This window comes from Exserohilum turcica (genome assembly GCF_000359705.1).
Source record: "Exserohilum turcica Et28A unplaced genomic scaffold SETTUscaffold_15, whole genome shotgun sequence".
NCBI classification, from domain to species: domain Eukaryota; kingdom Fungi; phylum Ascomycota; class Dothideomycetes; order Pleosporales; family Pleosporaceae; genus Exserohilum; species Exserohilum turcicum.
In genome coordinates, this window is record NW_007359970.1 from 783,647 (window position 1) to 808,060 (window position 24,414).

Below are 24,414 nucleotides of genomic sequence, written 5' to 3' on the forward strand. Positions count from 1 at the left end.
CATCCGGCCGCATCGAGATATCAGAGCGGTACCTCTGATAACAGAAAGCAGCGCCACCGTGACCGGACTATTTGGCGCTGGAAGTCCGGTGATTGGAAATCCCTCTCTCTCTCTCTTTCTGCATCTAGCGGTCAGTCTCTCGAGTCAAATCCTCCACCACCGCCGTCTTATCAATTTGCCATTACAACAACAACACCATGGCCGTCGATATCCCCAACACCAGCTTATCCGCAAACGACGCGCGCATCCTCAACGCCCTCTTCGACCCAGAGACTCTGCCTTCATCAGTCGCAAAATCAAAAGACACAGCGGCAATCGATAAATCGCTACCTGCACATCCCAGCATATCGGCCTCGCAACTCGCACATCTCGAGACGCAGCAAAATGACATCATCCGCAATGTTTCGAGTCGCTCCGACAGCGAAACAATCGACGACGCGATTGCGCAGCTCAACGCAACCGTGTTAGCATGGCCAGACTATGCAAGCGCCTACGTCAACCGCGCCATGCTGCGCCGAATGCGCATAGAAGCGTCGCTGCAAGAAAGCCAGAACATCTTCTCCGCGCCAAAGCAAGACATCCAGGACCTCTTCCAGGACCTGTCACGTGCCATTCATCTCGCGCTGCCCGCCTCATCGCCCAGCGCACCCGTGTCGGAATACGCAGCGCGCATCCTGCGCACGGCGTACTCGCACCGCGCGTACCTGTATCTCAAGGCCGTCGAAACGGCAACTGAGCTGAATGGGTTGGCCAAAAGCGAAATCGAAGAGCTCGCGAGTAGGGATTTCGCGGCTGCAGCGAGATTTGGCGATGAGGTTGCGCGCGAGATGAGCGTTAGGACGAATCCGTATGCGAAGATGTGCGGTGCTATTGTGCGGAATGCGCTGAGGGAAGAGCGCAAGGGTGAGGAGAGGCAGGATTAATGTTGAGGAATGAAAGCGCTGCGAGTGGCTGCTGCGGTCAGAGTTGGCTGGTAGATTGTTGCGCCGTCGCTCTCCTCCTGGCACAAAACATGGGTCGTGTATCAACCACGACAACGCCCTCTCATCAACAACAGTCACTTTCACACCACCAAACCCTGCACACATCATCCGACCGCCAGCTACCGCGCCCACCGTCAAACAGCGTAAAACCGCATCTGCCGTATCTGCAACCTCACTTAGCGTCCTTTCTCCCAACCTGCGACACCCGCCCGCCCCTATCACCGTTTCAGCCTGCCACTGCATCCTCGCGTACCTGCAACCCTTGGTCTACGCCCCAACCGCTTGAAACCCGTGGTTGAAACTTACACGCCTTACTATTGCTTGATCCTGCTTCCTCCCCTCCCCCCCTCTGTGTCTTACGTACTCGATGCCCTGCCAAGCGCGCCCCACCCCCTGTTGCGCCCCCGTCTGGCGGGAAGGGCGCAGCTGAATAATCCCATTGTCCGAGTGGAACAAACACACGCCAGGGGAGGGCTCGACGAGAGGGAACTTGGTAGTACAGTAGACAAAGGGCTGCTTACCCAAGCCCCCCCCCCCAAAGGCAAGTGCCGGTCCCACCACCACCCCAAGCCTATCCACACACAAACCTGCGACAGCTTGGTCCAGCCAAGCCGCTGCCAGCATTGCGGGCGACCACTCTCGCTCGCTGTGCTGCGCTGCGCTGCTTCTCAGCGTCGTCCCCCTTCCCCCGGCTCTCGTGCCATCCGGTCGCAAATGGCGTGTCCATGATTTGCAAAAGCAACCCGGCAAGCAAAGTAGAGAAAGAAAAGGGCAGAAAAAAGAGTTTCTTGCCGCTTGCAAAGTCTTGGTCTTGTGGACGGCAGGTTTCGGAGCAAAGCATGCCCGAGCCAGACCCCCCTCCCCTCCCCTCCCCTCCAATGTCCAACGTGTGTTGCTGGGCTGCATACATACTGTATATATCCTGTGTATATATATAAAGGCCCATTCGCAGTCAAGCAAAAATATGCCAATAGCAAAGAGTGTAGCGTCCGAAGCGTTGTTCACGTCTACATTCCCTCTAGGCGAAGCTCTGTTGAAATTCCGTTTAATTTCTCTCAAAGCCAAACCTCTGTTTGCTCACAATCCAAGTCCCATGGGGGAAACCCTCTGCTTGCGCCACTTTTTTTTGATAAAAAAAGCATTCTTTCCTCTTTTCATCACTATCGCCGCTGCCTGCTCGCCTGCCCGCCCGCCGACGTTAGAGCGCACCTCTGATTCTCCAAATCCGTATTTTTTTTTCTCGCCTTTTTTTTACTACACGCTTTCTTCTTCTTCTTCTTCTTCTTCTTCTTCTTCTTCTTCTCCGAACCGCTTAATTTGCGGCCTTTTTTTGGGGGGGGGGTTACCTTACTTTACCCACTTACCTTGTCTTACCCACGGGGGGGAACATGCCATAGCCATGTTCCCACATTTTTTTTACTGACCGCGCTTGTTTTACCTAGGTTTCCTAGCCGCCCACTTTACCCACCCACACAACTAAACCCACCTTACCCACACGGAGGGGGGGGGGCGTGCAGGCGGGCGGATACTAACTACCTCCTTTCCCCCCATACCCCCCCCCCTTCCTTCGTTCCCCTCCCCTAGCGCTGACCGGCAAGTATGTGTATGTATGATGGGCAACGAGGATTCCACATACACACACACGCACATACATGTGCGCTTTGCTTGAACGAGCATACGCTTTGCTTGATCGAGCTAGACTCCATGTGTATGCATGTGTGTGTGTCTCGATGCGAGACATACATGCATATATGCAGAGAGACAGACAGACAGAGACGCAGAGAGAGAGAAAGCAGGTTGTGGAACAAGTTTCCTTGGGATCAGCTTTGTTTCATAATACCATGCTTTCCGATCCTCCCTTGTCCTTTCTGCTAAGACGCTCACTCCGAGGCTCCGAGGTCAAAGTCAGCCTCTTTTCTCTTGGGCATCGGGAGGGGACGAGATGATAATAACTCTCTCTCTCTCTCTCTCTCACTTCAACTTCAACTTCAACGTCAACTTGGCTCTTACGACGAGAAACGCAATTATTACTAATTCGACTACTACTAATCAAATCAAGACAGCTGAGACAGGATGGAGAGGGGAAAAAAAAGGGGGGGGGCAACGGATTATAACATGATATTTGAGTGTATATTATGTGTCTGTGTGTAACGAATGAATGGTTGCCCGGGCGAATTTTTATGTGAATATAGTTTTTTTTTAGATTGAGTTTGTTGTGTCTGCGCCAATTTCATATAAGATGGACAAAAAAAAGGAAAAAGATGATCCCATACTCGTACAACATTCATAAGTAAGAGAGAGAAGGGAGTTTTAAAAAAAAAAGAAAAAACAGTTGACGATTAGTGCGCGCAACGTTCACCTCTCTTTCTTTTTCTCTCTCCTTCCTTTCTTTCTTTCTCTCTCTTTCTCTCTACTAGGAGGAGGATACACAAGAAAATGTGCTAAGGGGGGAGGGGGTGGGTAGGTTGCTTGTAGTATGACCAAGATACTAAAGACTAAGTTTTTCTGAAACATTTCCCTCCCTCACGCTAGCTTGGCAGCGACTAGGGTCTTTGCAAAGCGAGAGTTAGATGCCACAAGTCGGGTTGCAGTGAGCGTGTGAGGAAGCGACTTTTTTTGGCGTAGCATGGGGGGGAAAATATCAAAGAAAAGCGCGGGCTCTTGGCGGAAGCTTATGCAAAGGCTCCGACAATAGCCATGCCGGCTGCGCCCATAAGTACGTAGATGAAGGCGACAGTCTTCTTGCTTCCAGGCATCGTGTGTGCAGCTTCCTCGGACAAAAAGTCCTCTGCCAACAGATCGACGAGCGCGGCGTAGATCAGGAGACCCGAGGAAATGGCGTTGAAGACACCCACGATAATCAGACCAAAGGCCGAGTTAGGGTCGTAAGAGCCGCGAGTAGCAAGACCAATGGCCTGGCCGATGGGAGCAGTAGAGCCGAAAGCAACGACGAGGAGCCAGGGACGAGGGCTCGTCTTGGGGTAGGGAACGTCGGCAATACGTGTTCCGAGACCGAGACCCTCGAACATTTGGTGGAAGACGATGGCGATGAGAAGGACGATGAAGCCCTCGGCAGTGATGGAGATGGTCATACCGACAAAGACCGAGTGGAACAGGATACCACCTTCAATGAGCGTAATCTGCATAGACTGCTTCTTGAGCACCAGAGGGTCAACGGCCTGCTCGACGTCGTCGTCAAAGTAAGAGTTCTGTCCGGCTGCGGGTGCTTGCTGCTGGTAGTTGGGAAGAGCAGGCATGGCACGGTTGATGGTGGCGAGCATCTCGTCACGCTGGCGGACGTACTGCTCGTAGAAGACGATGAACCAGGCTGGCATCTCCGACTTGCCGTCCAGCTCGTCGCTGCCGCCCTTGGGGAAGGGGAAGCCATCGGCCGGGTAGGGGGATTCCTCGTTCCATCCACGCTTCTCGTCACGGTTGGCCATCATGGTCTGCTGGGAATCGTAGCTTTCGACGCGGCGAATGGGGTTGTTGAAGTTGGCACGGACTCCTGCGGCGGACTGAGCTCCGTTGAAAGCCTCGCCAGTAGCGCCACCGTGGCTGTGACCACCGGTCTTCTCGTGAAGCCACATCTCAATAACGAAGAGGATGAAGAGCGAGCCCATCATGATGACACCGGGGAGAGCAGGGTAGTCATCGGTAAAGAGATCTGGCAAGCATGGGTCGTTGAGCGAGGCAAAAGCAGTAGGCAAAAGCTGTCGAGTATTAGCTGGGTGCTCTGGATAGCTGTATCAGGTTGGCTTGTGCTTACATGGACAAAAGCAGTGGCAATCAGGACACCGGTACCAAAGTGCTTGCAGAAGAAGAAGACATTCGGGGGAATCTTCATCCACTTGACCTTCTTGGCAACGACAGGGAAACCGGCACCGAAGATGGATGCGAAAAAGACAATGACTAGGGGTGGGTTAGCGTGTGATTACTCGGTAGCACCGGGGCACACATACAAACGGCGGCAACGTGCAGGGGAAAGTCATATTCGGCACCATCCTTCTCACTGCCGCAAATGGGCTTTTCCTTGCCTCCAGCCATGGTAAAATAATTAGAAACCGAGTAAAAGGCTGCAGCTCAATGAGTGTGGTGCAGTAATCGGACCAGCCAGCAGTCTCGTCGCCGGCGACGATTGAAAGAAGAGAAGAAAAGAAGGGAAGAGAAGAAGAAAAGGAATGGGACGCACTCTCTCAGAGAGGTACACAAACCAGTATCAACGAAGTGATGGTGAAGGTAATGAATTCAAAGGCTCGGCACTGCAGACTATGTATTCCTTTAAGCAGTACACTGGCGCAAGAGACACTAACCGCCGCATGCTGATCATTACGCTGCTCGAACAAATCAGGGTGGGCGAGGACGGTGGAGTCTCGATACAATGGCCTGTGCCTCAGATGCCGCTTGGATGATGTGTGCTACACGCAGAGAAGGCGGAGGTCCAGACGGTGCCAGGGTGCGCCAGCATTGCACCGGCAGCAGAAGCAAATACGATAAAACTACAGTGTAAGGCTGCAAGGCGTGGGTCGGGCTGGTGGTTCGCCGAGCCCCAGAAGCTCATTGGAGACGTCTGTCATGCGATGAGGGCTTGGCGGGCCCGCGACGATCTCCAAAGGACGGACATGTGATGCGGCTGCAGTCTCGTTTCCGACGGGTGGGCCGGGTGACGAGAGTGTGGAGGAGCGAAGCCTTCAAGGTGATGCTTGAATGGCAGCTTCTGGAGCACTTGGGGTTCGAAGAGGGTTCGTCGCCAACTTTAGCAGGCGAATGAGACGTCGCGCGATGGCATTGGCATGTGTGGCCAAGCACGGCTAGGCGTGCTACCGATTGGGATCTGGCTTGGCGGCGAGGCGACTTTGTCAGGTTTGAAACCTGGCGGGAAGTGAAAGGCGAGGCGGCGAGGTATACATGGGCTTTGCTAAGATGGGGCGTGGTGGCATGTGGCTATCTCGTCCCAGCCCATGCACATGCGCCTCGACCCGCGACGATCACTGCGGGGCGCTAGGCCCAAAGCGGCTGCTGAGACAACGTTTGCCCGTGGCAGCCTCCTCCACCGCCACCATCTATCCCATACACCCACCGACGCCGCCTCCACCATCCATCCATCCCTCCCTCCATCCTCGCACCCAAGTACCGCGCTCTGGGCCCAAGAGCTGTGTCGCCGGCAGTTGCTGCGAGGACGGGCCTGGAGCCGCCCACGCCCGCCACAGCACCACCACCACCACCACCACCAGTGTCCGGTCAGGCAGCCATGCACATATTGCAGCAAGAATAGAATGCACATATTGCAAGAATAGACCGCCGCCCCCTGGCTGCTATCCTCCGCGCCTGCAGAGCGCCAAGCTCGCTGCAGTATCAAGACTCAGGCCAAGCTCGTCGTCGCGCGCCCAAAGTGGTATTATAGCTGGCTTAACCAACATAGCGAATGCTTAGCGAGTTTCAGACTCCGCGCCCTCCATGTCGACACGTGCAGCCAACCCCTCCCACGCCCACCGACCTGCGCTGAGCAAACGATCTGGCCTGCCTCCCAATGACTCTAGTGCTCGATAGGAGGAAGCTGGGCGGAGGCGAGCGGCGGGAGCGCCGCGGTGGCGCTGGCCGTGGTGGTTTATTACAGTGCTGGCTTGCCCATATCTGAGCCATGTTTACCATCGCCGTCGCCCATCTACACAAACGCATCCCGGTGATCGCTCATACACTCACGTACGCGTCCCTCAGACCACAAAACCGGAAACTATGTCTCCAGAGTCCCATGGTATGTGTCAGGCGTCTGGAGTAGCATTTCTGTGTCTGATAGTCAGTTCTAGCTTCGCCTGACCGCCCATCCCAGGGCCAAGGTACTGAGCAAACACTCGCACCACTCAGTGATGTCCATGAACAGTCCACTGTCGCAGCCGAGCATACCACGGATGCTATCCGACAGCTGCCATCCCAAGACAGCGCCAACCCTCAGGGCGCTAAGCACGATGTCACCGTTGCTGTCAGCAGCGATCCCCTCGATCTGGGAAGACACCGCCGGGATGATGTGACGCAGAAGCAAATGAAGGCCGACTATCCCTTGGCCAAGCCTAGGCACATGAAGAAGTTTTACAATCGCCAAAACGCCCTCATTGACCAGTTTCTCCAGAGCGGCGACGAGGAGCGCTTGGCTGCCCTCGACCATCTCGAGAATGGCCCCAAGGTGCGCTTCGCCGTCAACGCCTCCTTTGTCGTCAACTTTTGCCTCTTCATTATCCAGCTCTATGCTGCCATATCCACCGGTTCGCTGTCGCTGTTTGCAACCGCCGCAGACGCCTTCATGGACCTGGTGTCGTCGATCGTCATGCTCATCACGTCCCGCATGGCAGCTAGGCCAAGTGTGTACAAGTATCCGGTTGGCCGAACCCGTATTGAAACAATCGGAATCATCATGTTTTGTTGTTTGATGACTACAGTGGCCATCCAGCTGATTGTAGGTATTCACGCCCTGTAGTCATACCAGTACTAACAAGACCCAGATTGAATCTGGACGCTCCTTGGGCGCTGGTGAATCAAAGTCGGAAGAACTGCACATTATCCCCATTGCCTTTGTCGCCACAGCAATCTTCTGCAAAGGTTCGCTCTGTATCTATTGTTTCATCTTCCGCCGGTACCCCGCAGTGCATGTCTTCTTCATTGATCACCGCAACGACATTATCGTCAATGCATTCGGTCTTGCCATGTCTATTGTCGGCAGCCGCGTCGTCTGGTATGTCGATCCCATCGGTGCCATTCTCATTGGTCTCTTGATCCTTGTCTCGTGGGCGGCCAATGCCTTTGACCACGTCTGGTTGCTTGTTGGCAAGTCGGCACCCAAGGACTTCATCAGCAAGTTGATCTACCTCGTCGTCACCCATGACAACAGGATCCAAAAGGTCGATACCTGCCGCGCCTACCATGCGGGACAAAAGTACTACGTTGAAGTCGACATTGTCATGAGCGAGGAGCAGCCTCTCAAAATCACCCACGACGTCTCCCAGACCCTGCAGCGAAAGCTCGAAGGTATGTTGCATCATCCCCACTTTAGTCTTCAACAAGACTCAACTGACTTTTCCTCAATAGGTCTAGCTGACGTCGAGCGCGCCTACGTCCACGTCGACTACGAAAGCGAACACGACATTTTCGAAGAACACAAGCCCCTCTACGAAGTCACCCAGTCTCGCACCATCAAAGAGCGCGCCAAAGGCTTGCGCTACCTCTTCAAGAAGCAGAATCCAGAGGAGAAAGCTGCCTGAATGTGCGCAACCGCATAATCTAATGTCTTGATCCCAAGACCCCTTCCTCATCTCACACACTGTGGTGCCACTGCACCGCCAAGCAAGGGATGAGACAGGCCTTTTTGCCATAATCTCCTTTCCATGTTTCCATTATCATCAAATCTGATTTATACCCCCTGGCTTCCGCAGCAGGAAAGAATACAACAAGGCTTTGTATTGGACTGCGAAGATATATACCACTAGGACTTGCTTCCTATGTAAACTGTTATTTTTACTGTACTGTTATTGCTGCAAGAGAAGAAAATGGCCTTTAGATAGCTGCCTGTTATACACAAAATATTATACTTCTTCACTTTACAAAAAGGTGAAACCCATCCTCCCATCTATACACATGCATATATACATAACAAACCACAAACTAACCAAACACGCAAACAAACCGAACATAATCATCTCCATGCTTCCCAATGAACACAAAATATCAAATACTTCCTGTCCCCGATCTCACATGGAAAGAAAATCAAAAACACCAAGAAAAACAACGAATTTTCAAATTCCCACAATGCCAATCTCATGCTAACACTTGGCACATGCCCCTCACCCCCGCTCTGTCTTGCACACCCCCCAGGTATCCAAACGATGGCAAACGGAAAACAATATAAGCATGGGAAAGATATATGAAAAAGGAAGGGGGGAAGAGAAATGGAATTATCATGGAAGAAAAGAAGAACAAGGTGAGAACCAGGCAAGGAAAGAAAGAAGCAGAGGGAAACGAAACGTTGAACTCACCGAGGATCCGGGGAACTCGTACTTGGATTGAGGAGTGTGTCTTCAAATGTATGGAGGGAGGGTGAGAGAGTGTAGGAAGAATAATCCGTATTTACTTTTTTCTTGGACAGGTGTCCAAGTATGAATTTTTTTTTCTGTGTCGTGGTGACGTTGTTCATGTAAGACTATGTACATACTTACACTCCTCCCTACAACTCCAACTCCATATACCTCCAGTACAACAGCGTTCTAATATCCAAAACGAAGACGAAAACTCACACAGACGAGTAATCTAAAGAGAGAGAGAGAGAGTGGAGGAGAAGAGAAATCCGGGAAAGTGACATGGTACTGCTATTGCATTCCCAGTGTCGTATTTGCGCATGTGGTATTATTGGCGTAGGTAAATGGCATACAAAACAAGACAAGACAAGACCAGAGCGGGACAAGACCAGCAAAAGTGTTTCGATTTTCTTGTCCTATTTTTCTTTTCTTTTCTTTCTTCCTCTTCCGTTGCCCATGTTGGTGCTGTAACTCTTGTGTTCTTGACCGTCTCAAATGCCGGGTTTTAGGCTGCCATTGTCGTTGTTGTTGCTGCTGCTGTTGCCACCGCCGCCGCCGTCGTTGTTAAAGTTTGTTGTGTATTTTTGGTGTTGAGGCTGAGGTCTAGACTACGCGGACGATACATGGTGTTTTTCACTGGTGTGGCATGTAAGCATCACCAGTGCCAATATTGGATATTAGTCATGTTGCCAATTGCAAATCATGGTGTCTCGACACGCGAATGTGTTGAGATGGCTTGGTGCAGTGTAGAGCAACGCCTCAGGACATCATCCAAACATGCAACAAAACATAAAAAAAAACAGGGAGCCAAGAGTTACATTCATCAAGAACAAAGAGGTCTATTCTGCGCACGCAGTCGCTAGTATGTAATGCATTCCCCCGTATTGTTGTACATTGTTCATCCACACACTGACCCAGGCACAAAAAAGCAGAACTCGGGCAGGGCTTAGAAAGGGTTGTCCTCAGGGGGTATCTCGTACGTGAAGTACTTGTCTAGGATAGGCACCTTCTTCATAATGTCCTCGCGCACCCTGGGGACTTCGGCAAAGAAGAAGAGAGCAAAGAAGCCGGCGACACCGCCAAAGCCAGCAGCAAGGGTACCGCTGAAGTATGCATGTTAGCAATTTACTGGCTACAGATGCAGGTCTCAGCCCAGGAAACGTACAATCTTGCCACAGTGCCAACAGTGATGCCGTGGTAGTTCTTGGGGATCGTGTATCTATGCCGCGTGTTAGCCTCATGTTGCTTTGAATCACAAACGACTTGTTTCGGGCGTTCTTGGCGCATCCTCCTCCTCTTTATGCCCTTGATGAATAGCGTATCCACATATTGAGCGAAATTTGTGTTCCTGTAACAAGCAGCCTTCATGCCTCAGCCCATCCTCCTCCCCCGTCTCTGCCATGCCTTCCTCCGCCGTGGCTCTCCACGCTCTGCCCGCGCCCATATATAGTCGCTGTGAAGTGCGGAAAGTACGTACTGAGGACCGAAAGGACTCCTGTAGGCCTTGTAGGAGCTGCGCATGCTCTACGCCTTGCCGTTAGCTTTTGCGTCATAACGACTGCCTCGGACCAGCCAGCGGCTCAATGGCTCGGGAATGGCGACTTACGACAGCAGCGGGCGTCTTTCCATGGTGGGCGAAAGATGAGGCAGACATCTTGGGCGGGTTTGGCGTGCGGTTGCGATGTTGGAGGGAGAGAGCAGGGTGGACAAAGTTGAAGTTGCTCGGCGCTGCTGCGCGGGAGCTGGGGCTTGGCAGTGGAAGCCCGACGAATGAGGTGGGCCGGGATTTTGCGGGTGCCGTCAGCATTGAGCACAGCATTCCCTCACTTTACTTGAACCAGTTCAATTTCGAGGACAGTGGATTCTCGTACTGGAGAAATTATGATTAACTGTGTGGCTATGAGTTCGCGAACTCGGAATACAGCTATGCACTGGCTACACAGTACTCGTTGAATTCGTCTCATCGTTAAGCTGACAGGTGAATCTGCTGCAGCAACTGGGATTGCATCGTTGAGTCTATGTCGGGATATTGAACTACTGACAGTTGCTCACCTCTTGCGTCATGACATGTCAGCCAAGTCATTATAGCAACGCTGTTCTACTACATTGGTGAAAGATTTTGAGGGTTTCATCAAAGGGCACAATCTACTTGGATGTTATCCAGCATGAAACCTACACGTCTTTGCGCCTCACAGCCCGCATTATGGAGTAGATCACACCTAACCACCATCAACACATCATCATTGGTCATTGCTTCATTTCGCGTAACTCAATCATATCGATCGAGGTGCTATGATTTCGTTCCCGACCCTGCCGAGTCACCATCCCTTCACATGGAAACCTGACTCTAGTTGGTTGGTAGCCTTCCGACGACTTCGGCCATCTCTTCGTCGGTGTAGATCCTGAAGCCTTTGTCCTTGGTGACGCTCGCCAACTGCACGTTCTTGCTATCCAGCTTCTCCTCCATGACCTGCTTCAACGTCTTGAGCGTAAGCACCTCTGCTTCGGCGAGGGTTAGCGACTTGTGGAACTCGTTCTGTAGTTCTGCTTGCGCGCCCTCGGATCCAGAACCAATGGCTTTGGCGTCGTAACGGTAGAATGTGCCCGAGGGCTCGGCGTGGTATCTGCAATTCTCATTAGCCCCGGCTTAGATATCGTCACCAGCAATCGTGACGTACAGACTTGGGCCGTCCTCATCATAACCTGCAATCAACAGCGCAACACCAAACGGCCTGCTCATGATGCTCTCCTCGCCCTCTGCACCCTCGCCGAACCTCAGCGCCAAATCACATATCGCCTGCGTGCAGCTCTCGACTCGTAGGGGCTCGGCGTAGTTGAAGGCGTGGTTCTGGCTCTCGACGCGGGCGTGCTCAATCATGCTTCGTGCATCGGCTTGCAGTCCAGACATTGCGCAGCCAATGTGGCGATCGATCTCGACAATCTTCTCAACGGAGCTGGTCTCGAGGAGGGTGGAGGTTACGCGCTTCTCTACACCGAGGATTACGCCCTCGCCCGTTGCTACCTGTGGGATGCGATGAGTTTGTGCTGAGTGTGGAATGACAGACGACATACACCTATCGCTGTTGAGCCAAGCTTAATGGCTTCTAGGGAATATTCGACTTGGAAGAGACGGCCTTCGGGCGAGAAGGTGCTGTGTGTTTGTGAGCGGACGGCTTTGGACGCAGTTATACTGGGGAAACCAACTTGATACCACGATCTGAGACTCTTGTTAGCTTGTATATGATAAGGCATAGGTATGAAAAGGCTCACCATATTCGCTTCGTGCTATGAACTGCTCATCTTAGTAAAGAGCTCTGGCGGGGGTCTGCGAGGCGTACCATGGTGGCTGTTTGTGTGGGGGATTGACAGCAAGTTGCGAATTGAAGCTACAGGCACGTCTCTGAGACCGTAGCAGATATGGCGGGCGCGAGGGCGGCAGTGAGGGGTAGCGGAGTTGTTGGCGACTTGGATGTTTCTTGAGCTCGATGGAGCTGCAGGCAGCATGAGCCGCGACATGGCGCTAGAGCGCGCTGCCAAGACCTGGATCTACTCACAAGTCTGACAGACATGGGAACATTGAGCCTCGTTACACTTTCGCATTCGAATTTCTTTCCACGCTTGCAATTGCTCACTTGTATCACGTCTGCCGTATCGACTCTTATCGGCTTGTGATTGACAAACTCGTGTGCACGTTGGGGCAGCTCCGTTGCAGACACGATCGGCAACCTACTCACCCAACGAAAGCTTAAGGGACATCATACACCAGTCAATGTTTATTCCACAGTGAAGAGAAACATGAAACAGGAAGTGCGAATTCGGTGGTACTCTATGCGGCTAGCCTGTCACGGACCGCAGCATACGGCGTGCGTCTAGTTTTGGCTTGTTCAAGACTTGGGTGTTGGGAAATGTGCCACGACCAGATCCCGTGACCAGATGACGACGGGCTCGTGTGGTTGAGGTCAGGAGCGCCGAGTTAACCTCGCCTCCACAGCGCCTCATCTGCCGCTAGCCTGTTGTCCGATACCGCGATCCCGGCGCCTTTCTGATCGACTGCAACTTCGTCTCTTCGCACTTACGCGGCTTTTCCGTCCCGGAAATGAGCGTCACGGCCCGGACCAAGCGCTGCCAGGCCTAGACTAGGAATGGGCCTTATCATAGTCCAGCGTGTCCCACCCGTGCCGAATCGCCTCGCTGTAGCGTCTAGGATAGAGGAGCTCATCTGCCGGGTGGAAGCAGAAGAAAATTGAGGTAGATCTGAGCAATTGCCGTTGCTTGCGTCGCCTCAAGTAAGCTGATATGCTTTGGTCAAGTTTATCATGGCTAGCTTTATCAGGCGCTCAAGGTATCTCCCTGAAAGATGCCATGGGCACTTTTAGCGAATTAGCCTATGCTGATGACCACTTACTCGTAGACAGCGACCGCGTCAGCAACGTTTTTGCGTACATACATCTTGAAACATGTAGATGTTCTCACTTCGGTTGAGGGGAGGAGGTATGGGTTGGCATGCTCCTATTGCGGTTCGGGAAAATCAAGTTGCGCGCCCGCGCGCTGGTAGCGAGTCGATCTCACGAGCTTTGCCTCTAGTGAGCTCGCCTTCACTTCTTTCACTTCGACCGGCAGGCAATAACTTGTCCGAAGAATATAGCTGCGGCATTAAAGATCGGGCAGCGTTTGCGGGGGCGTCTGAGAACGTATATTATTTCGGAAAGTCCACATAAGAATGTTTGCACTGCTAGGTAAGCACGGGCTTAGCAGCTGCTCAATAATACTCACCTTGACAGCGGCATGAAGGAGGAAACGGTCATCGTCAAGACTGCACCGATAAAACGTCCTCGCAATGAATGGGAGATGTTAAATAAGTTTCAAGTTTGCCCACATATTCAATCATTGCGTGATGAGATCGAAGAACCTCCAGCTCTGGTCTAGAAATGCCTTTAGGATACCTTACTCAAGGCCTTGGACAGGAAAATGCTGGAGAGGTTAGAGATTAAGTTCGTTGCAAGAGGGTTCTTGCAGCATTGAATGTTGTCCATGAAACAGGTTACGTGCATATATGACGGATTAGAATGATTGCGTTTTCGAGAGGAATCAGAGGGAACTGACGAAGTTACAGATATCAAGCCTGACAACATCTTTGTCACTATGGCGATGGGATCAAACAGTTTAGCAAAGTAGAACTAGGTGACTGTGCAAATGCATACCGTGTTGATCCAAATGCTGATCCAAATGCTGATCCGTTCGAGGAGGATCACGTCATTGGCGCAGCCATTTTTCGCTGTCCTGAAGCAAATCTCCAACTCCGGTGGGGTACCGCTACGGATATTTGATCTTTCGGTGCTACAGTAAGGCCCTTCGATAGTACACCGCTCGCTACCTGCTAGACTGATTTGTATCGTTCACAGCTCATAGGTCTCATATGAGGTCAAGACTGGCACATGTTTATACCAGAGGGTGTTTCGGTACATAACCCAGATTACCCCACCCACGTGCTGGTTAAGCAAGCAGCTATATTTGGTCCTTTTTCTCTTAGTTATATCGACATTGCTGATTAAGAGAGACGGGTATCCTTGCGGTTATTAACGCCTATATCAAGGAGAGCGGATTGCAGAAACCTTTCTCGATGGCGGAAGACCCGGAACTTAGTGTCGAGGATAGCAACTTCGTCTGCAGGATCATGGGGATGGACTCGAGGGATAGGCCCACGGCAAAGCAGCTGTTGCAGGGTCCGTGGTTTCACTGAACTCTTAGCTACAGTACTACGTCTAAAGTTCAATTGTAGAGCTAGAAGCAAACGCCGTCCTTGGTTGCAATGTCCGCTCTGAGAACTCTCTCAGTGTCCTTCGTGTTCAGTAGGTATCGGCCTTGATGTCCGACATCGATGCCTTTTTCAGGAGATCGATGTTCGTAACTCTCAATAACAGCCTCTTTACCTCGCTGTCGAGGTTGGGAAGTGTGTCTGATGATCAGCTATCGAATGTTTCATTGATCTCGTCCACTGATATTGCTTGCCACGGAGCACTCCCGGTTCAGCATTGTTGACGAGTTTCACAAGTGCCTGACAGAGGCTCAAAGACGGAAAAGTTGGGCATCGTCAAGCTCTATAGGGGCATGTCAGTTTCAGGACATCTGGACAAGCCTATGCTCGCGACAGACTGCATTTGTTTTTCTAAAAGACTTTTGAAGTAGATACGTTTAAAGTCGCAGGTTATGCGATGGGGGTGTAGTACTTTCCACAATTACCAGTAAAATAGCCCCTTGTTCTTGTTTATGTAGAGGCAGTTATGCTTTATCTATTCACCAGCGCTTTTGTTAATGTCGATTCTCTGAAACGATGGAAATGGTGGATTCTCAAGTCGACTTTATATGCTGACCTCGTGTATTTTACAATATCACACGCGTAGAATAAGGGCAGCCGTGAAATAAGAAGTCAACTACGTATAAGGAACATAATACGTAGTTATTCCTTGTAGTGGTCATGATAGTAATTAAGTTATTTTAGGCCTAGCCACTAAACTAGCCCACCCCTGGCCTGGACGCCATCTCTCCTGAGTTCGGGCCAGCATCGCCGACCACGTCACCACTGGGTCGCTCATCATGCGGTTTGCACTCCCTACACGAGCCATGGCTTTTTACGCCCATGCAGCGCAACGCAATCGTCCCCCCCTCGGCTGCGGCTGCGCCACCAGCAACTAGCCCATTACGGCCCCTTACGAGGGCCCTGCGTTGGCGACAATCAAATCGATAGCCTGCCCATCCGCGCGGGCATAGCGCACACCGTCGAGCCAACGACATGTGCACAACGAGACTGACGTTGCGCAGGCGTGGGTGGCTACGATGTGCAAATCCTGTTCTGCTGCGGCTGCCAAGAGCATGTTCACGAGTGCAAGAGATATTTTTATCGAGACGACGGGACTTGACGTCGCCCCGTGAGGCGTTGGATATTGCCTCCCCACATCGGCCACTACTAGTGGTGCCGGCAACAAAGAAGCATCCTCCGAGACTTGCCTTGTTGGGGCTTTCTGGAAGCCTCGGCAGCGTCGCCACTTGTTCATCATTGCAGAATGATGCCGTACACCCACACCCAGGCCATGGCAGCGCATCGACCGACAAACCCAACGAGAGTTTGCCATGGACAACACCGCCACCACACCGTGTACGAGCCAAACCGCCGCCCATAGTCTACCCTTCCTGGCTGGAAATGAGCAAGTCCGGGCGCGTGGGCTGGATTTGATCACCACAAGCATATGTGGTGCTGCTTCGGGACGCGACATGGCCGCCGATTCGCCTTTGCCCCTGCAGCTCATGCACGTCCGGAAGCTGGGCCTGGAGCCCCCTGTAAACGTCACTCGACAGCAATAAATATTTCCTTAGGCTCCCGCCATTCCTGTCTTTGCCTCGCCCACGCCTTTTACTCCACCTTAATACACCTTGTAATTGTCGCCTTCTAGTCATCCGTTTACCTGCATTTGTCTATAGTCACTCAATATGCGTGTCTCCTCTACCTTTTTGGCCACGGCAGGCCTCCTGTCCTCGGCCAATGCTGCCATCAAGGGCTTCAACTACGGTGCCCAGTTCAACAACGACCAGGCCAAGCATCTTGTCGACTTTGAGTACGAGTTCAACGCTGCCAAGCAGCTCCCTGGCACCAGCGGATGGAACAGTGCTCGTCTGTACACCATGATTCAGCACGGTACTCAGAATACTATTATTGAGGCCATCGAGGCTGCCATAAACACCAAGACGAAGCTACTCCTCGGCATGTGGTGCTCAGCCGGCCAGACGGCCTTCAACAACGAGATTGCCGCCCTCAAGGCTGCCGTTGCCAAGTACGGCACTGCCTTTACTGACCTGGTCGAGGGTATCTCTGTCGGTAGTGAGGACTTGTACCGTATCAGCTACACCGGAATCGAAAACAAGTCCGGTCCTGGTGCCGGGCCCCAAGAGCTCGTCAAGTACATCCAGCAGACGAGGGATGCCATCCGTGGAACTCCTCTCCAGGGCAAGCCCATCATTCACGTCGACACCTGGACTGTCTTCGTCAACGGCACAAACCAGCCTGTCATTGACGCCGTTGATGTCATCGGCATGGACGCTTACCCCTACTTCCAAACCACCATGAACAACAACGTCGGTAGCGGCAGCCAGCTGTTCTTCGACGCCTTGCACCAGGTCCAAGCCGTGGCCAAGGGCAAGAAGGTCATCGTCGCCGAGACTGGATGGCCCGTCAGTGGCAAGACTATGAACCAGGCCACTGCCAGCCCCAAGGACGCCCGTATCTACTGGGAGGACGTCGTCTGCCAGTTGGTTGCCGACAACGTCGATCTGTACTACTACATCCTCCAGGATGTCCAGTACGGCAACCCCGTTCCTTCCTTCGGTATCAAGCCTGGCGGTGACCTCATGGCCGTCCAGCCCCTGTTCGACCTCTCATGCCCTGCCCGCAAGGTAAGCTAGGCTCTTCCCATGCTCCTGTCGCCCATCTTGTCCTCATTCCTGTACACGTGGTTGGCTGTCTGTTCACTGTCTAAATGTAACTGCCAATGCTCATGTCCGCCACAAGCCCTGGGCCAGGGTGCGTGGTACGGCAGAGTAGAGTCGCATTGGCCGAGTAGTTTCAGCAGCACCAGCACCACACCAACAGGATTGTTGTGTAAGAGGGCTGCAAAGTTTCACACCAAAAAAAAGTAGCCATTCACTAACTCTCGACTAGTAAACATACATCCATCCCAACAACCGATGTTCGCTGTGCCCATAACCTCTGATCGGCCCCAACCAGCGTTGATATTGGACACCACACCCCTTACACTTTAGTGACGGCCGTCACTCTGTAATGTAAAATCTTAGACATTGATCAAAGTAATAAAATACCCTGTATATATATATCAGTTCTAGACAAAATCACACATCCACCACCACGTCTTTCCGTCTTTTCCTCTTCCAACCAGAAAAAAAAGGATAAATGAGTGACTGATGAAAGGGGCCAAGTTCTCAAACATTGGTATTGAATTAAGAAACTGGTGAAATCAAGCAAATGCGTGTGAAAGTGGCGAAGGTTGGAGTTATGCACTTTTCTCTCTCTTCCTATTTTTGGACAAAATATCATCTACTTACTAAGGTGCGTCCCTAAGTGCAGAGATACACTATATCGCGAGATAGGTTCGCACTTTAGACCTCTAAATATGGTTTCTATTCAATTTAATAAGATATAAATAAAACTTCCAGATTTACTGGTTACTATTTTTCATGCCAACTTATCTCTAGTACGAATTACTATAGTATTAGCTTCTATCTATTTGTGAACCTGTGAAGCGATAGGAGCCTGTTCGATTTTGTTGATGTATTATTAGAAGTGATGCCCAATTCCTCTTCGCGTTAAAACATAAAATTATACACGATGCTTCGATTACAGCACACGCATGTTTAAAACTATAGTTTACAGAACATGAATATAGACAAAAGATGTCACTTCTAGAGACAAGGTGTACGTATTCATAGAGAGAAGTCAGATAATGGCAGGTCTCTAAGGACAGATGGTCCTTTTAGGACGAAGTAGGGTGGTGTGATTTGATATGCACGCCGTGTCGGCTGCCTGCCAAGGCTGTCTGCTGGGCATAGCTGCACTTCGCGGCTGTAACCGTGTAGGATGCAATCAAATCAAATCAATCAACCAACACCGCTGCTAGGAGGAACTCGAAAATCAATCCTCAATATCACCACTCTATTCTTCTATGCCTTTCGCTCCACAACACGACACTTAAAATCTTGCTTTGTAAACCAGTAAGTCTTCCAAGCATATCCTTTGCCCGTCTGTTTATCCGCTAAAATCTCAAAGTCAAAATGTCTTATAACCTGCGGCACCACTTTAAACATCTCTAATAACGAAATATTCTTCCCTAGACACGTCCTCGGTCCCGCGCCAAAGGCTAGAAGGTTGCGGTTCATGCTAGACAGCTTCTCAGCATCGTCAGTCAACCAGCGCTCGGGCACGAATTTTGCTGCATCAGGACCGAAGATGTCGGTGTTGTAGTGTGCGACCCAGGGATTGACGCCGACTTCAGTGCCTGGAGGGAAGTATTGGCCCGCAAGAGTAGCACCCTCTTTACCAATAACACGAGCCATTGGCGCACCAACAGCGGAATGCATACGAAGAGATTCATAAATAACGGCGTGAAGATAGGGCAACTTCTGTGCTTCCTGAAAAGTCGCTGGATCAGACAGCGTTCCATTGCTCGTGGCTTTGTCGAGTTCGTCCCGGAGTTTAGCAAGCGCCACAGGGTTCATAGCCAGGTACGCAAAAGTAGCAGTAAGGGAAATGGCAGTCGTGTCTGAACCAGCCGCGATGTTACCACCACATGCATCTATAGTGTCCATTCTTGTGATTTTCCCCTCGCTTTCCAGTGGTAGCAATTTGTCGATGAAATCCTGACGATCATCCCTTGATTTTGTGCGTCCTGAGGTGCGGTCGTTTATATGAACGAGTGCAAAATCAAGAATCTTTTGGAAGGGTGGCTTCACCTTGAAAATACCAGCGAGATACACAACTAGGTAATTCAGCTCGGATACAAGCCCAAACATTGCTCCAATCTTGACCATGTCGTCAATAGGAGTAATCATGTTATTCTTGTCGCCATCTTCCATGAATCCGAAGCGGGATCCTGCGGTGATTTCTCCAATCACATCAAAAGCGTAGTATTGCATCATCAATCGCATATCCATGTCTTTGTTGCTGCGCGCGTATTCGCGGAGGCGGTTGGCTAGGATTTTGTTGCATGTATCTACAAAGGGTTCGTAGGAGAGCAAGCTAGTGATTGAGTAGAGCGCAGACGTTGGACGGCGTAGGATTTTATGAGCCGAGATTTTTGGTTCGGTAAATATATTGGGTCTCTTGGGTGAGCCAAAAGAAACGTAGTATTGTGTTTTATCTAGGGCGTTGGCGTGACCAAGAAAAATTTTGGTTGCTTCGGCATCGTTGACGCTATAGCGGTTGGGTCCGAGACGGACGATGGGCCCTTTGATCTATTGTTAGGCTGACCATGTGGAACCTGTACATCTAGCGTATACAAACCATATTTCTTGTGCAGAGCAATATTTAGTGAAGCAAAGTCGTACTTGTTAGTCGCATGCCATTCTCAGAGTCTCGTGAATCGGGCGAGAAAGGGCCCAGGGACTTTACGCAGTGGAGAAATCAATATCTGAATACTCGGTATAAGAATAAAGTATGCGATTAAAATAGTAAAAGTGTAAGAGAGAATTTGAAGTAGGGTCATACTGCTTCTTAAGTAAAGTAAGTGTTAGGATACAATTCAAGAAAAGAGGCTTTTAGGAATACTTCCAGGTCTGAGGCTAAAGCTAGTTTTATAGTCTTGTGCTATTTCACTCGTACCGTCAAGTTTCGTCCGACATATCACTAATGTCTATCTCAAAGCGGGGTCAGCTCTTTCAGCTTCAAACCAGGACTTTCAGAACGGGCCGTTTGTTTTAGCTCCCAGTTGGTGCGGGGTTTATATATCCGGTTTAGGGCCTGTCTGGTTTCACGATAGCGACAGCAACGGCGCTAGTAAACACTGCTGGCAGAACAGCTTTAGCGCGGATTACAAAAGATTACTAATGCACATCATGTTAAAGGTATGTTTACGTAGTCTTCTCCATTTCAATTGCGACCCGAAACTCAAGCAGGAAACAGAGCATTCTTGTGCACAACTGCGCGGTCGTAAGCGCCTCTAGAAAGCTATCAACATGCGCCACGCCTATCTTGAGAGACATACAGGACTAGCATAGCGCCGCATTCTTCACAATAGGATATAGCAGGCGCCAAGCGCACTAATATAAGCTTATATATACTAAGAGTTTATTTGTGTACCTGGCAGGTAATAGGAGCCTGTTCAAGTTGGTCCATCTATAATCAAAAGTGATACCCCTCGTCCTTCGCGATAAAACAGAAAATCATGTGGAAACACTATTTCATCTTAACTATGCTTGACTTGATATTATATGTGTGTCATTTTTGTTTCACGTGTGCACTGACTTGTAGTGTGGGAAGATGCAGTTTACAACAAATACGGTAGACGTGGGATTAAGTATGTATTAGTGATGATGTAACGAGGAATAAACATCTCTCTCGTCTGGTAACAAGGCTCTCTGATATGCATGCATGTAGCGTGGTATTATCAATCCCCCAGTGTCCCTAACCTCTCCCTCGTATTCCCCTTTTGGTTTTGTTTTTCTTCTCTCTCTTCTCTCTTCTGCATTCTAGGTAATCGCGTGAATTCCATGGAGTTCCGAATTTCCAACCGTTTGTAGCCTGCATTGGCACTAGGGCATTTTACTCCTTGACTCGTTATTATTTCCTCATTCCCCTTTGTTCACTGAGGAAGGGTGTGGAATTATATGCCGTCTCTTTAGCTTTTCTGCCACGCCTACGTCGAGCATGTCGCGGACTGGGTTCCAGCTTCAGTATAGCAGTGTGTAGTGCGGTGCCAGTATCCATGGTGCAGGGCAGTGACAAATGTTGTTACTGAATAACCGCATGGAGACAGCCCATTTACGATTGACACTGGGCGTGATTTGTCCGGGTAGTGAATGTCGTGGTGTGTGTAGCAACTGTTGTTCCTTTCCATATCAACGACCGTCCATGAGAGCCCATCATCCATTATTCATGTGCATCGTCGTCGAGCCATGCAAACCAGCCCTTCCAACCTCATCACAGTGTTCTTCTCCCTCTCTTCCCTTTCCTTGGTATCCTCTTCACTCACTCAACCACCTACGCCCTATTACATTTACTCTCGCCAACACACCAACCCAACACATCTACACCATCCCAGTCGGCCTTGCTCTGAGCAGAATCATCGTATACCTGAATACGAACGGCTCTTTCGCAGGAGGCACATTCGCACGCCGGTCTTGTACCGGGACTTCGGATACAGACACAGCCATTGCATCTTTCGGACTCGCTCCTCGTGCCGTACTCGTCCTCGCCGAATCGTGTCTTCGAAGACGCAGGGAGCACGCTCGTCGCAGCATGTTGAAGCGGATGGGTAGAGTAGAGTAGAGTATAGTGATTAGTCGAGCCCAGCCCGTCAGATAAGTCAGACACAGCAAAGATAATATGTATACACAGCAAGTCCAATCAAGTAAATTAGTTTTGCACTCCCAGACCCTCCAAGATCAAGGCGGAGAGAAGAAGAAGAGGAGGAGGAAGAAGTAGCAGCAGCAGCAAAGAGGGGTAACCACCCCCCACCCCCATTCCATTCATATATGTATGCACGTACGACGTGGTTTTTCTTCCTTGTACCCCTCCCCTTCTCTTTCTTCCCTGTTTTTTTCCCTCACGTTTTCCGTTTCCGTTCCCGCACGGTACCGCGACCCCAGTCCTTCTCCCCCGCCCCCCCCCCCACCCAGCACACCCCCGCTCCGCTCGTTCTTTTCACACAGGGTTATATACGTCACGCCATGCTACGCTACACCGTATATTCCTCCAGGTAAATAAATGATTTCAATGAAAAGGGTGGATATACGATACGATATCTGAAACACAGGTATATACGCACACCAAACACATACGCATATATACTGGCTTCTCCCTTGCGCAAGAATCCAGTCTTCGCATCGCTGGCTATGTCATAGCAATGCCATGTCACCTTGCCCTATCCCTCGCAGCTTGCAGATCAACTTCGCCTTTTCGCCTTCTCGCCCGTCCGTCCGTCCGTTAGTCCGCACAGTGCACGTGCGTTGTACTTACTTACTTTGACTTTGACTTAGCCTAGTCTGGTCTAGTCCAAGTTGTAGTCTAACACCTTAGTTCCAAACTCTGTTTCCTTTTTCGCTTCCAAGCAACAAGCAGCAAAGCTTGTTTTCTCGTATATATATTTGTTTTTTCTCGCTTTGCTTGCCTTGCTACTTGCCCCTGCTCGCTTTCAAAGTTGACTAGGGATTTGGAGATTTGTGCGTGTTCCAATATATCTTATTGTGTCATGTGTTCCACTGAGTAGCATCTAAACCCCATTCTACTATATAACTCTACTTACTCTGCTCTGCTTTGGATTTCCTTCGTACGTACATACGTAACCCCTTGTCCGCTCTCTTCGGCAGCTATAGCTACAGCTACAACAAGATAGTAAGTGAAAGATAGGGCAAATAAGAATATGAATAAGTATACATATACTACGGCGCCTGCACCCCTCCTCCAGGACATCCATCACCACCCATCTCCTGCATGCTACGACTTGTCTAGTGCACACTCCACATGACCCAGTCACTCGATCCATCGATCCATCCATCCATCCACACACATACACACGTAGAACAAATCCCTATATCCGCAGACCCACAAACCCATAGATTCATAAATTCGAGAGAGAATACTCACTCACTCACTTCCTTCTTTACTTCCACTCACCTACTCACCTACTCACCTACTCAACGGCAGCACCCGGCACGGCACGGCACGGCACATGAGCCCCTGCTCCGCCACCGCCACGAGTACCGGAACTGCGTTCTCTCCCCCTCCCCGCCACGGGCACCACTAGCAACACTGATAAAGAATATACGCTCCGCTTACGCCGGTTCGTTCGTTCGTTCGTTCGTCCGCGCCCCTCTCTTCCTCTCGTCCGCTTAGCTTGTGCAAAAGTAGGTGTGAGAGGACTTAGTTGGGTATAGATATAGGTATAGGTATAGGTATAGGTATAGGCTATGGTTGTAGGTGTAGGTGTAGGTGTAGGTGTAGCTAGAGCAGTTGTGTTAATATGCCTACTATTTAGTACTTGAACTCAGATTTGAACTTGGATTATACCGTGTTGTGCTATACACACACACACACACACACACATGTATAATGCCCAAGTATGCTAGTCTAGTCTATTGCAGTCTAGTATACCCTTGTGAGGAAAACAAAAGCGAGACGATGCCGAGGCGCAGACGCGTACATGCTGATCGCGCCGTTTTTTTCTTCTTCTTCCTTTTCTTTTGGGGAGGGGGGTTTGGTTCCGGATACCCCCTCCCCCCCCCCGTTCTGGACTAATCTAGACCATACACATACATACACACACATAAGTACACACCCTGACAGCTAGATTTAGCTTGTATTAGGGCTTTTTGGGTCTAGACTGAATGGATTGATGGACGGATGGGTAGAGGGTCTGATTTCCTTAACGTGACGGATAACTAGCCCCACCACAAAGTGCGCGCGACCACAAAGTGCGCGCGCGGCCTCACCAAAACTACCTTAAAAACGAGGCTATAGAGCCACACCAAATAGATATTATCACGATATATTTTGGTGGTGAGATCAATAGGCTTTAATATATATATACAGCTATAGAAATCGAGACGGAGTTCTAATCGCGCGGCCGCGACGCGAGGTTGGAGGTGGT

General features: G+C 50.7%; 7 protein-coding genes across 7 annotated transcripts; 3 read left to right on the forward strand and 4 right to left on the reverse strand.

Annotated features, from left to right (window-relative positions):
• Positions 1-197: 197 nt before the first annotated feature.
• SETTUDRAFT_107513 (uncharacterized protein) lies at positions 198-923 on the forward strand (the record flags this gene model as incomplete). Its single annotated transcript, XM_008025772.1, has 1 exon — positions 198-923. One exon carries the CDS (start codon positions 198-200, stop codon positions 921-923), a length of 726 nt encoding a protein of 241 aa, XP_008023963.1.
• A 2,732-nt stretch (positions 924-3,655) lies between these two features.
• SETTUDRAFT_27381 (uncharacterized protein) lies at positions 3,656-5,030 on the reverse strand (the record flags this gene model as incomplete). The annotated part of the gene is made up of 3 exons (XM_008025525.1): positions 3,656-4,696; positions 4,753-4,895; positions 4,946-5,030. The coding sequence occupies 3 exons, from the start codon at positions 5,028-5,030 to the stop codon at positions 3,656-3,658; spliced, it is 1,269 nt and encodes a 422-aa protein (XP_008023716.1).
• Positions 5,031-6,719: 1,689 nt separating this feature from the next.
• Positions 6,720-8,236, forward strand: SETTUDRAFT_38618 (uncharacterized protein; the record flags this gene model as incomplete). Its single annotated transcript, XM_008025566.1, has 4 exons — positions 6,720-6,738; positions 6,791-7,434; positions 7,481-8,003; positions 8,064-8,236. 4 exons carry the CDS (start codon positions 6,720-6,722, stop codon positions 8,234-8,236), a joined length of 1,359 nt encoding a protein of 452 aa, XP_008023757.1.
• Positions 8,237-9,848: 1,612 nt separating this feature from the next.
• SETTUDRAFT_168422 (uncharacterized protein) lies at positions 9,849-10,732 on the reverse strand. The gene is made up of 4 exons (XM_008025773.1): positions 10,653-10,732; positions 10,524-10,570; positions 10,212-10,265; positions 9,849-10,149 (listed from the first exon to the last, which is right to left on the reverse strand). The coding sequence occupies exons 1-4, from the start codon at positions 10,698-10,700 to the stop codon at positions 9,993-9,995; spliced, it is 306 nt and encodes a 101-aa protein (XP_008023964.1). The 5' UTR covers positions 10,701-10,732; the 3' UTR covers positions 9,849-9,992.
• Positions 10,733-11,171: 439 nt separating this feature from the next.
• SETTUDRAFT_168423 (uncharacterized protein) lies at positions 11,172-12,477 on the reverse strand. The gene is made up of 6 exons (XM_008025774.1): positions 12,385-12,477; positions 12,317-12,338; positions 12,251-12,263; positions 12,119-12,197; positions 11,725-12,068; positions 11,172-11,670 (listed from the first exon to the last, which is right to left on the reverse strand). The coding sequence occupies exons 1-6, from the start codon at positions 12,385-12,387 to the stop codon at positions 11,394-11,396; spliced, it is 738 nt and encodes a 245-aa protein (XP_008023965.1). The 5' UTR covers positions 12,388-12,477; the 3' UTR covers positions 11,172-11,393.
• Positions 12,478-16,447: 3,970 nt separating this feature from the next.
• Positions 16,448-17,957, forward strand: SETTUDRAFT_168424 (glycoside hydrolase family 17 protein). Its single transcript, XM_008025775.1, has one exon. The coding sequence runs from the start codon at positions 16,532-16,534 to the stop codon at positions 17,498-17,500; it is 969 nt and encodes a 322-aa protein (XP_008023966.1). The 5' UTR covers positions 16,448-16,531; the 3' UTR covers positions 17,501-17,957.
• An 815-nt stretch (positions 17,958-18,772) lies between these two features.
• Positions 18,773-20,313, reverse strand: SETTUDRAFT_160457 (uncharacterized protein; the record flags this gene model as incomplete). Its single annotated transcript, XM_008025776.1, has 3 exons — positions 18,773-20,055; positions 20,112-20,174; positions 20,220-20,313. The coding sequence occupies 3 exons, from the start codon at positions 20,311-20,313 to the stop codon at positions 18,773-18,775; spliced, it is 1,440 nt and encodes a 479-aa protein (XP_008023967.1).
• Between the last annotated feature and the right edge of the window lie 4,101 nt (positions 20,314-24,414).

Bases quoted from the DNA above. Each gene is read 5' to 3' on its own strand.
- SETTUDRAFT_168422 (XM_008025773.1), bottom strand. From the start codon at position 10,700: ATGTCTGCCTCATCTTTCGCCCACCATGGAAAGACGCCCGCTGCTGTC. The intron at 10,571-10,652 runs GTAAGTCGCCAT...GGCAAGGCGTAG, and splicing joins GAAAGACGCCCGCTGCTGTC to AGCATGCGCAGCTCCTACAA. The intron at 10,150-10,211 runs GTACGTTTCCTG...TGCATACTTCAG, and splicing joins GTTGGCACTGTGGCAAGATT to CGGTACCCTTGCTGCTGGCT.
- SETTUDRAFT_168423 (XM_008025774.1), bottom strand. The intron at 12,069-12,118 runs GTATGTCGTCTG...CGCATCCCACAG, and splicing joins TTGGCTCAACAGCGATAGGT to GTAGCAACGGGCGAGGGCGT. The intron at 11,671-11,724 runs GTACGTCACGAT...TGAGAATTGCAG, and splicing joins GATGAGGACGGCCCAAGTCT to ATACCACGCCGAGCCCTCGG.
- SETTUDRAFT_168424 (XM_008025775.1), top strand. From the start codon at position 16,532: ATGCGTGTCTCCTCTACCTTTTTGGCCACGGCAGGCCTCCTGTCCTCG.